This window comes from Hesperophylax consimilis, chromosome 19 (genome assembly GCF_061612785.1).
Source record: "Hesperophylax consimilis isolate HC1 chromosome 19, BYU_Hcon_1.0, whole genome shotgun sequence".
Classification (NCBI taxonomy): domain Eukaryota; kingdom Metazoa; phylum Arthropoda; class Insecta; order Trichoptera; family Limnephilidae; genus Hesperophylax; species Hesperophylax consimilis.
Window position 1 is genome coordinate 18706813 of NC_142854.1, and position 14269 is coordinate 18721081.

Genomic DNA, 14269 nt, shown 5'->3' on the forward strand with positions numbered 1-14269 from the left:
TAAGTAATGTATGGGATAAGATATTTGTATTTATTAAATAAAATGCCTTTGTTTTTACTGTGTTTTTATGATTTGTATTTTATCTACAGACCATGGAGAATATTATAAATGATCCAGATGCCATTACTGACTTGCTTATGAACGGAAATGAATCAGATATTGAGTTATTTAGCGATGATGATAACGAAGATGAATGGACCCCACAAAATAGAACCGTAAGCAGTTCATCTGATTCTGAGCCAGACGAAGAACCGGATAATCAACCACCAGCACAAAGAAACTACCAGTGGAGGAAAAGATCTTTTGTGAGAAAGACAACAACACCAACATTGAAAGTACCATCTCAAGTAATATCACCAGTCGCATTCTTTGAGAGGTATTTTACGCAGGAGCTTTTTGAGCTGGGAGCGAAACACACTGCACAATATTATTTAAATAAAACTGGAAACATACTGAAAACTTCTGCTTCTGAAATAAAAAAAGTTTTTTTGGTATAAATGCCCTGATTGGCTGTATTAAATTTCCGAGGATTAAGCTATATTGGCATTCTCGATTTCGATTTGATCCGATTGCATCAGCAATGAGTCGTGACAGATTTTTTATTTTCCGCGTCAATTTACACTTCGTTGACACATTTGCTGAAAATGCAGGCCATGCTAATAATATTTTTTGGAAAATTGATTCATTGATAAAAGCAGTGAGAGATAGATGTCTTTCTATTGAGAGAGACTTTGGGTTTTACTCAATTGACGAGCAAATGATACCATTTCTAGGAAGATGTGCCGTTCGCCAATTTGTAAGAAACAAACCTCGTCCAACCGGACTGAAAAATTTCGTAATGACTGGTTCCAATGGAACAGTGTTGGATTTCGAGATATACCAAGGTGCGAATACACCATTACCCGATCGAACATTAGGTCTAGGTCCTGCAGTAATTTTGCGACTTGTTTCAACTCTGCCAGAAAAAAGCTCTGTCTTCTTCGAGTTATAATGGTAGAGAGCGAGAGATTAAACCAATCCTTCTGCTCTAACCAATGAGATCTGACCTTTTAGTCATATTATTCGTTTTCTATAAGAATAATGAGGTGGGCGTGGCGGTTTCAAATGGGTTTCAAGGCCAAAGCTTAGTTAAATGCCCCTGCTAGCAGTGCTGGCTGGCTAATTAATAGTAGTCAATTATACAAACAAGTTCAAACTATTAATTTAAATTATTTACTAACATACGGGTCTTTCATATCAAAGGCAAGAGGGTCATTCATGGAGAACGGCAAGAGCTACGACAGCTGTCTTGATGGTATCAAGAGATCCTGCCATGATTGGCACATGTTCAGGTTTGACTTTACAAACCTGGACATTAGGAGTCATTCCCCTTTCTATTGACATACTATTGTCCAGAATCACCCCCAACTTTCTTTAAATAAAACTCCGCAGCATTTGCCTGTTGTTCGCCTATGGTGTGTGGAATTTTAATATGTTGTGGAGCAAATGCGTTTACTGATGCGGTACATCGTTTGCTGACTAAATCCGTGAATATCAATTTTTGAAATTAAATAATGACAATTACCGCCATCTCTTGGAATTTTTTTCTAAATTTGGAATTTTATTTTTCAATAATAGGTTTGCGTCTTGGATAGATTTTCACATTGATCAATAATAAATTTTGGCAATAATTTAAATATACCTTTTGGGATTTACATAGGTAGGATGTTACTATTTAACAATTTTTTCCTGGGTACTTTCTTTTAATATGTTAATACATATTTAGGAACAAAAGAGGATACTTCGTTCCTTTAATGAAAATTGGCATTGCAGTTTGTCTCAACAAAAAAAAAACTAAATTGTTTCAGATGCTCATAACTTTCTATTTTTACGGAGTTTTAGGAAATTCCATATAATTTGTATCGCCAAGTTAATTTAATCATGTTTATTGGGGCCAGTTATGATTCAACTAAAATCATTTCAATTACAGAAGGAGCGCACCTAAACGCGGGTACATAAATATGCTCTCGAGTTATAACGTCTCCACTCTATCTAACCGGTGAACATACCTTGATCTCATGACTCTGTATAAAATCTGTAACAACGTTATTGACTGTCCCGACTTACTGAAATTAATAAACTTCAAAGTACCACCCAGAGTAACAAGGCTTAACGACTTATTCCACATTAGCAGGACGCGTACAAATGCTGGTGTCAGGGATCCAATCAGAAGAATGTGCGAATCACTTAATCAGAATCAAAACCTCGAAGATTCTGACTTATTTTTTGATACACGCACTACTTTTAGTAGAAAAATGAAGACTGTTTTCCTACAAAGTTCAATGTAAACAACTTAGACATACTTCGTTTGAATATATTTTTTTAAAATTTCTGTTTAACATTGTTTAACTATTTATATATATATTTTTTTTGTTTTACCCTCTAAATTTTTCAAAAATAATTTAAAAATAATTTGTAAATTCTTATAAGGATATTGCGCATTTCTTTCATATCTCTATTTGTAAAATAATATTCTTATGTATATATTTTTCGCTATTTATAGGTCAAAATATTTGTATATGTTTTTAACTGCTGTTTAAGTCAATTCGTGAAAAATAGTTTGGATGCAGGTGAATTCTCTAGTTGTCTAGTTGATGTTTTGTATATTTTTGTCAATTGATATCTGTATCTGTTTTTACTCCTGAATAAAAAAAAAAATAAAAAAAATTAACTCTTGTTAATATATTTTATCACTTTTATTTTCTATTTGGATTATATAAATAATTATTTAACAAAGTATCGTATGAAACTGGTGCCCATTTAATAATTTCTTCGTTATATTTTTTTTATTTTTTTTTTTATTTATTGCACAACAGATAGATTATCGAATTACTATACAATTCTCAATTTGACAATCTTAACACCTATGAAGATAATTATTATACAAAAAAAACTTTAGGCTATTTAAAGAAGAATTATATATATCTAGTGCTTCTGAGATTTCATTCAATAGCACCATTCCTCTTGTCATGCTATGTTGTGCTAGAATATCTGTTCTGCCGTATGGTATTTTGAATAAGTCATGTCGACGACTACGGCTGAAGTTTTCGGGCACGTATAAACCATACCATTCCAAGAGGAACGGGCTATCAATATAGTTATGGATTATGTTAAAACTAAGTAATGCAAGATTTGCATGACGTCTAGTTTCCAAGCTAAATCTATTTGTTGCCTCAAGTAAGTCCACATGGTGCATGAACCTTGGATAAGTTCTACGCATTCGCATATAGACATACCTGAGGATTTTTTTCTGGATTTGTTCCAGCATATTAATATACTTAGTTTGGTGCGGAGTCCACACACCACTAGCATACTCCAGCTTACTTCGTATGACGCCATCAAACATGGCTATCATTGCATCTGGGTCGTGAAATTGTTTACATGTTCTGGTGATAAACCCCAGGAGTTTGTAGCATGCTGTAGTAAGTCGTGATAGGTGGTCCGAGAATGTTAGTTTGGGATATGATATTGATATACATATATATATATATATATGATATGATATTCATATATGCAATATTAAAATCATTGTATGATTATCTACAATTTAAACATAACATTAATTCACCATGACCGGTTTCCTTTTTATAAAACAATAATACCGACCCACTAATTTTCCGTCATACACTGAGATTATCTGTAATTATTGATTTTGAGTCTCATGTTAACAAATATAAGGTTGTACAATAAATAGCACCGTCATTATTTAATGGATCTTTTTTATGATTTGCATCCTTATTCTTTACACTTATTATTTTTTTAATGAAAAACTAATGTTTATAAGACAAGGTTTTATGCATAGCATAAAGGATAACAAATAATTATAAGCAATAATTAGTCGACTGAAATACCAATATAAATTTAAAATATCTCCCGAGTAAAAATAAATGACTAATTATTGATTATAATTATTTGTTTACACTTTACAACAACATGGTTTTGTTATGGCATCATTTGATTGCTACACATAAAAGCAAATGTTGTGTTTCATTGGCGTCCAACGTGTAATTTTCATAGATTCCTAAAATATTATGTTCCAAACTGTATCCACCAATGAAAAACTTTGAATTTTGTTGAAAAAAATGTTGATAGCTGAGTACTGGTTTAGTGGTAAATCTATGGTTGTTTAATATTTTGATCCCGAAATAAGCCGTTGTCGTGTAGTATTTAATATATTGTTTATCCAATATTAGCGAAATGTCCGTCATTTAATCAGTCAAGGGGGAAGATGTATGAAAACTGCCTTTACCATTTATTATGACATGATCCATTCCCTGTCTCGTCAAATATCCACAGTTAGATTAAAGCCGTTATAACAATATAAAAATAAAATGTATCATGTTGGTATTTTAATTCCACTTTGTGCACAGGATTTAGATATGTTTAAGAACAAGAACGTTCAGCTGTACAAAATTCTATATAAATAGTTTAATATGATGTCATTACAAAACCATCCTTGCTTTTCAGTTTCTTTAGCACTTCTGATTTTATTTACTTTAATATTAAATGAACAATATTGTTAAATATTTGAATTAAATATTTATAATGATCAGTAATTGATAAAGTAAAAAATAGTTACATACCTCTTTATTCCCCTCTGCCATTCTTGTGGAAATCGTCGCTATTTTTTAATGATTTTTGACCACATGATTCTTTTTTCGAACCCATGAATTATGTCTGGTCTTTCCAGATACCAAAAATGGCCCCATTTCGAAGCGAAATCTTCAAAATCTTACCATTGTTAAGAAAAATCTATAAAAAAATACCAGAATATTTTAGAATTTTTGCAACAGGAAAAAAAATGTAATGCAAGTGGCCTGTTCCTGAAGCGTATCGGTTATGTACAGACTGACAAGGTGTGTCAGTGGTTATGTACAGACTGACAAGGTGTGTCAGGGGTTGGGTAATTTCTTCACTGAAATGTTTTATTTTTGATCTTTAAAAATATTGACATGTTCAAGAATTTCGTTATTGGTGCGATGCTTTCGTACTGCATATATATTTTTTGCAAATGTGTCTATAAGTTTTGTTGATCGTACTTGTGCGACTTCGTATTGGGAAGTGTTAATTAACATTCGCCGTTAGTTAAAATTCGCTGTAAAACAATACAATAAGGCTTTAATATAAGAAAAACATTAAAACAAGGCTTATTTAAATGCCCATGTATCATATTTTCCGAGTCTCATTCAAAAAGTGTCGTAGACATTATTAAAATGTAAAAACGACTGGACAATAAAATAAGGTTTAGTGTGACAGTGACATCTGGCGAAAAAGCCAAAACAATAAACACAAAACACACATGAATTTATTTAGTTGGAATGTTGATGTTTTACCAGCAGCAGTAATCACATGACTTTTAATCACTTTTTAAAGGTGTGTTGAATTGTCATTATGTTGGGTTAACACGTAATACCCGGAGGTTGAAAATGAAACACATGCGGCGGTGGTGGGTCCAGATTGACCCGGCTGAAATGATGAAATTAAAAGGCTTTTTATGCATTTTTCGTTCATATTCTTACTTTTACATGATATTATTGTAGTTCCTCATTAACTCATAACATATCCCCTGTGTTTCTTGTATGAAGATGGAAGTTTTAGAAATTAGTATTCCGTAAATTTTGCGGTTCGTCGATATACAGCGGCGCGGACATCCCGCGCAACAGCTAATCAACGACTGAATCGAAGACAGCCCCGACACGGCTGATGCGGGTGCCGGGCGATGGTCAGGGGAATGAGGAGGGCAGTGCGGGAGGGGGGACAGGAAGCGTTCGTCAGCGGAAACAAACATTTTTATTTCTATAATTATTAAAATTTTCGATGGTGTGCATTTACAAGAATATCGTGTATTATTTAAAATTCCAGAAATAAATCACTTATTTGATAATTTCCTTGTGGCTGTACCTCTAATAGAAAGATGTGTAAAGAGAAAATAAATTCAATTTATAGCCATATTAAACGATGATTGCTTATGCAAATATTAGAAAATATTATTTATTTATTTATTTATTTGCAAAAACAGTACAAAAACCAATACATTGCAAAAGCGGTAAACAAATTATTGAAGAAAATTTTATACATAAGTATACAGTTAAAACATATGCAAAAGCGGTAAACAAAATATGGAAAAAAAATTATACATAAGTATACAGTCAAAACAAATACAATATTTCGCGCTTAAAGTCGTTGTAGGACATATGGAAAATATCCAAGTTAGCTGGAAGGGAGTTAATTAACCTAGTGAGTCTTCCCAGGGGCATCACTGTCATCATTGTTATATTATATAATGGCATTCAAATTCAAGTTGAGTATTTACTTTCCTCACACATTTATTTGTCACAGTTAAAACCATTGAATGACACACATTAAAAAATACTAAAACTTTTATTTTTCAACAAAACAAATTTAAATTAACAATTTTCATTTAAAAAAACGGAATAAAAGCAATATTCTAAATACGAAAATACAAAAATGATTCGACGAATAATAAAATTTAAATACATACACAAAACACCAAATGGATTTATTATTACAAATTCAGCAGCAACATAATTATATAGCACTACCAATTATAAAAAGTTTAACAGTTTTTTGTTAGATAAAATATATTAAAAATGCTAAAATTCACAAAAATAATTCATCGATATATTATATCATTCAATAAATGTCATCGAAACGTATATTGCTAAAAATATAGCGGAAGCGATCTCTAGATAAAGCGGAGGGGAAAAAATGCTGCCGGAATAAATCCTCGGTGGTCCAAAGTTCGCTTAGTTCTAACTTTCGGCCGCGATTTCTTCCTGAAGCCAAAAGAACTCCAAAAAATGCATACATTTCTGTCTTCGTAATGTTAGGAAAGCTGGAATTTTTCGGATTGAGCTGACAGAATTTATTCGTATTGTATCAGACGTAATGTGTGACACACAAGACTGTAAACAGGGCGGTGATCCCAATCCGTGGAGGCGTGAGATGTCTTCCTTCAGTGGCGTGGAGGGGTAGAACGGGCCGTCTCTGTAGCCGTTGTAGCTGGTCCGATGCTGATACTCGTCCTTGCTGTAGAATCCGGGTCTGGTCGTAGGGGGCAGAGAGGTCCGGGGTGAGGCGAGGGTCAGAAGAAGAAGAGAAGGCGAGTAGAGTCAGAAGTCGGAGCGAGGTAGAAGGCAGAGCAGAGAGAAGTGTAGAGCTGGTGGTGGTTGCTGGATATCTAACTTTTCAAGGGACTGCTGCCCGTTTTATAGGACCCCGGCGGCCTTCGCTGGCCGAGCGACGCTCACACGGGCCTGCTTTCTCTTTGATTCCTGGAATCGAGGCCCGTGTTTTGTGACGCGCCCGCGAGAGCTACCGCCTCTCGGCCGGTAATTTCGGGCCCTGTGGTCGAACGTGACCACGGCCTCTCTTTGTTCAGACACGATCCTCAGAATCGCGCTTGGGGAACGTTCTGACGGCGAAGCACCTCGCACGCCACGACGGCGCACGGCCCCTTGCTTCGGGCCGGGGCCGAACGTTCCCTCTCGTATAAGCACGACTCTAATAATCGTGCCCGAATTAAATGCTCTCATGATTGTACCAGCTCTAAAAATACTTCTCTGCCCGTATACCTCTATCCAAGCTCCGACGTTTCATTTATTGATAACTTTTACATTTTCATACATAGTTACATTTACATTTCAGTTACATACATTTTATACATTTAGGATTTATTTTATTCTACAATTCTATATTTATCTTATAATCCTAACGTCGGTGACTGCGGCCGAGCCCGGAGCAGTACGTCCGTCACACTCCCCCCGTGGAGCTCGGCTTCACCCATTTTAGCGGGAGGCGTGCTGCGACTTGGTGCGGCGTGGTCCCCGGCGTCCGGTCCCCCTGAGGTGGTGAGTTCGTTGGGGCGGCGTCTGGACAGGTCCTCTGTGTGTGCCCTTAGGGGCGGGATCAGAGGCCGGCAGGAGGACCGCGATCTTAACTGCTGGTCTGACGTAGGTCCCCGTGCTGGTTTTGACCTTCACGGTCCTGACCTGTCCGTCCGGGGCTGGAGTGGCCTCGAGGATCCGTCCCCGTGGCCAGCTGTTGCGGGGCAGTGCCGGGTCCACAATCAGCACCAGGTCGTCCTTTTGTAGGGGCTGCACTGGCTGCTGCCACTGCTTCCTGGCGGCGAGAGTAGGCAGATACTCGCGGACCCAACGCCGCCAAAACATGTCCGCGAGCTGTTGGCCGATCCTCCACTGCTTCCTGAGGCAGACCTCTTCCTCGGCCGCCCCGTACATGGCCAGGTGGGGCCGCCTCCCCGTTGAGCCCATGAGGAAGTGATTGGGCGTCAGCGGTTCCTCGTCCCTGGGGTCGACCGATAGGTGGGTGAGCGGTCGGGAGTTTACGGTGTACTCCGCTTCAGCCAGCGCCGTTAGGAGGGTCTCCTCCCTTGGCGCTCTCGCCTTGAGCGTAGCTGAGAGCGCCCGCTTAACAGAGCGTACGAGCCGCTCCCAAGCTCCCCCCATGTGGGGACTGCGGGGCGGGATGAAGCTCCACTCCATCCCTTGGGTGGTCGCATAGTTTTGGACCCTTGGGTCCCGACAGATGTCTTCCACGGCGTCCCTCAGTTCCTTGTCTGCGCCGTGGAAGTTGGTTCCGTTGTCGGACATCAGGGTCGCCGGCTGGCCTCGCCTTGCCGACATTCTTTGAATTGCCATTATGGCGGAGTCGGCACTTAGTGTGGTGGCCAACTCCAGATGCACCGCCCTCGTCGATAGGCACGTGAAGAGGGCGACGTATCGCTTTTCCTTCCGGCGCCCGATGGTTACCTCCAGGGGCCCAAAGTAGTCCATCCCACAGTTGGTGAAGGGCCGCACATGCCGTGCAAGCCGGGATGCTGGTAGGGGTGCCATCATCGGGGGAGACGGCTTGCCCCGCCGCATTTTACAAGCGGGGCACATGTGTTTTATGTGGCGGAGAACTGAGCGCAGCTTTAAGATGTGGAAGCTGGTGCGCAGTTCGGCCATCGTCGTCTCCACACTCGCATGATCGGCTCGGGTGTGGTATTGTTGCACAAGCAGCCGGGTGTAGCTGTCACCACCGTCCAGGATTATGGGTGACTCGGGTACTCCCTTCACTCCCTTGACTCTCGAGCCCATTCTGAGCACCCCGTTGTGGATGTGGGGTGCGAGGGAGACGAGGCGACTGCTGCTGGGCACGGCCTGCCCCGAGTGGAGCTGGCGTAGCTCTGCTCCAAAGGTTGCTCCCTGGGAGTGCCTTATCCACCGCCATTCTGCGGCCCGGAGCTCCTGCAGGACTAGGGGGCCCTCGGCTGGCCTAGCGGGTCCCTGGTGGCATCGCCGAATGAACCGCAGCATCCATGCTGTGGCCCGGATCAATCGGTTCCAGGACGAGAACCGCAGGATGGAGGGCAGCCCATCCTCCACGGCGAGAGTAAGGCCCACAAAATTTGGCCGCCTTTCCAAAATCTCGTCACCCGGCTGTTGGCTCTGCCGTTCCTGGGGCCATTGGTTACTCGGCGCTGTCAGGAAGGAAGGGCCGGTGAACCACCTTCCACTCTGGGTGAGGTCCGGTTCCTCCAGGTCCCGGGTTCCGATGTCGGCTGGGTTCAGCTTGGTCGGGACCCAGCGCCAGCTGGCGATGTTGCACAGCTCGTCAATCTCCCCCAACCTGTTTGCCACAAAGGTTGAGTAGCTGCGGGGGTCCGTACGGAGCCAGCACAGCACCGTGGTGGAGTCAGTCCAGTATGAGGTGGAGGTGATAGGAGCCTGGCATTCCTTGCGAAGAGTGTCAGCCAGGCGGGCAGCCATGAGCGCAGCCTGCAGCTCGAGGCGGGGAATGGAGAGCGGTTTCAGCGGTGCCACCTTGCACTTGCTGGACAAAAATGTGGCAGTGCTGCTTCCCTCTCCCGTAGTCTCCACTAGATAGGCCACGGTACAGCAGGCTGCCTCAGACGCATCGCAGAAGAGGTGTAGAGCGAAGGAGTGGGCCTTGCTCAGCAGGCAACGCCGCGGTATGCGGATGCTCAGGCCTTGGAGCATTTTGATCCACTCGGCCCACCTTGCTGCGTGCGCCTCGTGGATGCGCTCATCCCAGCCGACGCTGGACCTCCAGACATCCTGCAGGAGAATTTTTGACCGCACCGTGAGGCAGGCCACGAAGCCCACGGGGTCAAACACCCTCATGACCGTGCTCAGCAGCTGCCTCTTGGTTGGGTGCCGGATGAGCTCGGCCTTCTCCGTCTCCTTGAACTCATACATGAATGTATCGTTGACGGGATCCCACGACAGGCCGAGCACCTTCTCGGTTTCACAGGCGCCGCTGCTGATGGCTATGGCCGTCTTGGCCCTCTTCTCTGCCGGCACGCTTTGGAGTGCAGCGGGTGCGTTGGAGGCCCAGCTTGCCAGGTGGAAGCCTCCCCGGGATAGGAGGGTGCTGACGCCTCGTACCAGCGCCGCAGCCTCGCTCACGGAATCGGCGGCGTCCAGATAGTCGTCCATGTAGAATTTAGAACGCACTGCTGCGGCGGCGGCGGGGAATTCTGCGGCGCCTTGGTCGGCCACCCTGTTGCGGACATATTGCGCGCTGCTGGGAGAGCAAGTGGCCCCAAACATCATTGAGGACAGCTTGTATGTGGTCGCTGCCTCTAGTGGACCGGCTCGCCATAAGAAGTATTGCGCTATTTGGTCCTCCGCTTTTATTTTGATGCGGAGGAACATCTCTTCTATGTCGGCGGCTATGGCGATCTTGCCCTCCCGGAACCTCAACAGGTTGCCCAACAGGGATGACAGCAGGTCAGGCCCGGTTAACAGCCGGTCGTTCAAGGAGGTTCCCCGGCAGCGGCTGGCGGCGTCAAAAACAACTCGCAATTTCCCGGGGCTGTTCGGGTTGGTGACCGCGAAGTGGGGCAGGTACCACCTCCGTCGTGACGGTACGCTAGCCTCGGCGTCGGGTACCTTTACTGCGTACCCGCGCTCTATCAGATGCGAAATTTTGGCCGCGTACGCTGCCGCCAGTTCGGGGTCGCTTTTCAAGCGCTTCTCGAGGGCGTTGAGGCGGTTTACGGCGCACTGTCGGTTGTCGGGCAGCCACACGTCGTCCTCTCTCCACAGCAGCCCGGTCTCCCATCGACCCGAGTCCAGCGGGCGCGTTGTTTGTTCCATGATGCGCTCGGCGCGGCGTATGTCGGCGAACACCCGGCTCACTGCGGTCACGCCCAGCGAGTCAACGGAAAAGTGCCTTCGTATGAGCTCGCTGATTTCAACCATTTCAGCCGTCTCGCCGATCATGTTTAGCGTGGTACCGCTATCCACGTCCCGCCGGGTGCCCCCATGTTGAATCCAGCCGAGCGCCGTCCGTGACGTCATGCGGCCGCCATCCTCTTCTTGGACCTCCCGTGACACGATCAAATGAACATTGTCCTGGCCGATTAATAGCCGTGGTTTCACTTGCCGGTGGCCGGCCACTGTTTGTCGCGGGAGGTCTAGGTCGGACACTGTGTGAGCCACCATCGCGTATTCACAGCCGTCACCGCGCACTGACAACTTGACCCGCTGCGACTTGGCATCCGACGAACACATGCCGTTGGCGCCGTGAATGCGCAGGCCGCGGATCGGCCCCGCAGCCCCAACAATGTCTGCCACTTCGGCGTCAACGAGGGTCACCGTCGAGCCCTCGTCGAGCAGCGCGTGCACGGTCACTTGGCCCCCGGGGCCGCACAATGTCACAGGTAACACTTTAAGCAGCACCTTTCCCGATTGGTCCCAGGTGTTTGTCACCGTCTGCGCCTCGGGGCCGCGAGCGTAAGCGGCGTCGTGCAGTAGGCGATGGTGGGGAACCCGACACGTTCCCACCCCACAGTTGACACGGTATTTACACGCTTTAGTTTGGTGCACACCGTCCAAGCACTTAAAACATATCCGGGCCCCTTTCACCAACTCCCATCGCGCACCCACTGTTTCACTCGCGAATTTGGGGCACCGGAATAACTTGTGCGTAGCGTCTTTGCACAGTGTGCACTTCACTTCACTGCGGGGTTCCGGCCGCTCGTCGGTAACGAAGACATTGTCGCGGTGCGGGCGGGCGGCCCGCGGATGCTCGGCCATGCTCGGACGCGCTGCTCGGCCGCTATCGGTGAGGCCCGACCGCGGCACCGCGTTGGTCAGCCGCTTCAGGAACCCGGCGAGCTGCACCACGGTGGCGGCCTGGGCCTGGTCGGCCACCCTGTCCAACCATGAGAGGCGGAGGGCGAGAGGCATCTTCGACGCGATCTCGCTGAGTAGGGCAGGGTTGGAGAGGTAGTCGCTCCTCAGATTTCCCAGTGAAGCGACCACGTTCTGTACAGCACCGGAAAACTCTACCAGAGCTTCGGTAGACGCATCCTCCGGCAGCCGAGTCAGCCGCCTTATTTTGTCAAACATGACAGTGGCGATGGAGTGCGCGCCCCCAAAGCGGTGCTCCAGGACGTCCATGATTTCCGGCACCTGCGCCGGGTCCAGGAGGAGAGGGCTGACGGCTTCGCGCGCCTTTCCCTTCAAGGCACGCTGCAGCCGCATCAAGTTCTCGGCCGCCGTCATCCCGCAGGTAGCCGTCGACTGCAGGAACTGTGCCTTCCAGGCCTGCCACTCTATGGCGTCGCCAGCGTAAGGCGGCAGGTCCTTGGCGCTGGACTGCCGGGCGATGAGCGACGCCATCCGCTCATCCGAGCGGCGCAGTGGTGTGCGTCTCCGCTGAGTAGCCAGGGCGCAGCGCAGTGGTGTGTGTCTCCGCTGAGTAGCCAGGGCGCAGCGCAGTGGTGTGTGTCTCCGCTGAGTAGCCAGGACGCGGCGCAGTGGTGTGTGTCTCCGCTGAGTAGCCAGGACGCGGCGCAGTGGTGTGTGTCTCCGCTGAGTAGCCAGGGCGCAGCGCAGTGGTGTGTGTCTCCGCTGAGTAGCCAGGGCGCAGCGCAGTGGTGTGTGTCTCCGCTGAGTAGCCCAGGTTCCGCCCGAAGCCGCTAGATGGCCCCGCCGTCGGTGGGTACTCTGCCCGTGGAGCTGTGGCGCGCGTCTCCGCTGCGTAGTCCGGGTCTCGCCCGAAGCCGCTAGATGGCGCCGCCGTCGTCGGGTACACTGCCCGTGGAGCTGTGGCGCGCGTCTCCGCTGCGTAGTCCAGGTTCCGCCCGAAGCCGCTAGATGGCCCCGCCGTCGGTGGGTACTCTGCCCGTGGAGCTGTGGCGCGCGTCTCCGCTGCGTAGTCCGGGTCTCGCCCGAAGCCGCTAGATGGCGCCGCCGTCGTCGGGTAATCCGCCCGTGGCGCTGGGGCGTGCGTCTCCGGTTGCCAGGCTGCAGAAGAAGCGGTCCGCGGGAGGCCCTTCAGCGTGGCGATCAATTCGGCAATCTGTCGGGCGTTGTCCTCCTGCAGCTTCTGGTTGCGCCGCCTCTCAGCTCGTAGCTCGAGCTGCACCTGCCGGAGCGTGTCCTCGCTCGAAGCTTCGCTTCTCGACGAGGCGTCGGCCATGGCAGGGGGCGTCTGTGGTGGTGACGCGTCGGAGGGGCCAGCCAGAAGGTCCGCTTGGGGGTCAGAGGGGGCCATGGGGGCGGTAGGCCGGAGTCCGGGGGGCGCGGCTGCGGCCGCCCCGGTTGGTGTGGGATCGTCGCTTCCTTGCGATGAGTCCCCGTCAGCGCTGTTCTTCCCAGAGCGCAGTGAAGGTGACATCTTCCACGGAGAGATCCGGCGGCGAAGGACCACTTATGTATCAGACGTAATGTGTGACACACAAGACTGTAAACAGGGCGGTGATCCCAATCCGTGGAGGCGTGAGATGTCTTCCTTCAGTGGCGTGGAGGGGTAGAACGGGCCGTCTCTGTAGCCGTTGTAGCTGGTCCGATGCTGATACTCGTCCTTGCTGTAGAATCCGGGTCTGGTCGTAGGGGGCAGAGAGGTCCGGGGTGAGGCGAGGGTCAGAAGAAGAAGAGAAGGCGAGTAGAGTCAGAAGTCGTAGCGAGGTAGAAGGCAGAGCAGAGAGAAGTGTAGAGCTGGTGGTGGTTGCTGGATATCTAACTTTTCAAGGGACTGCTGCCCGTTTTATAGGACCCCGGCGGCCTTCGCTGGCCGAGCGACGCTCACACGGGCCTGCTTTCTCTTTGATTCCTGGAATCGAGGCCCGTGTTTTGTGACGCGCCCGCGGCCCGCCGCCGGGCTAGCTACCGCCTCTCGGCCGGTAATTTCGGGCCCTGTGGTCGAACGTGACCACGGCCTCTCTTTGTTC

General features: G+C 47.4%; 1 protein-coding gene across 1 annotated transcript; it reads right to left on the reverse strand.

Moving 5' to 3' along the window:
* Positions 1-7847: 7847 nt before the first annotated feature.
* Positions 7848-12716, reverse strand: LOC149414942 (uncharacterized). The gene has a single exon (XM_089643420.1). It carries the CDS (start codon positions 12714-12716, stop codon positions 7848-7850), a length of 4869 nt encoding a protein of 1622 aa, XP_089499546.1.
* Between the last annotated feature and the right edge of the window lie 1553 nt (positions 12717-14269).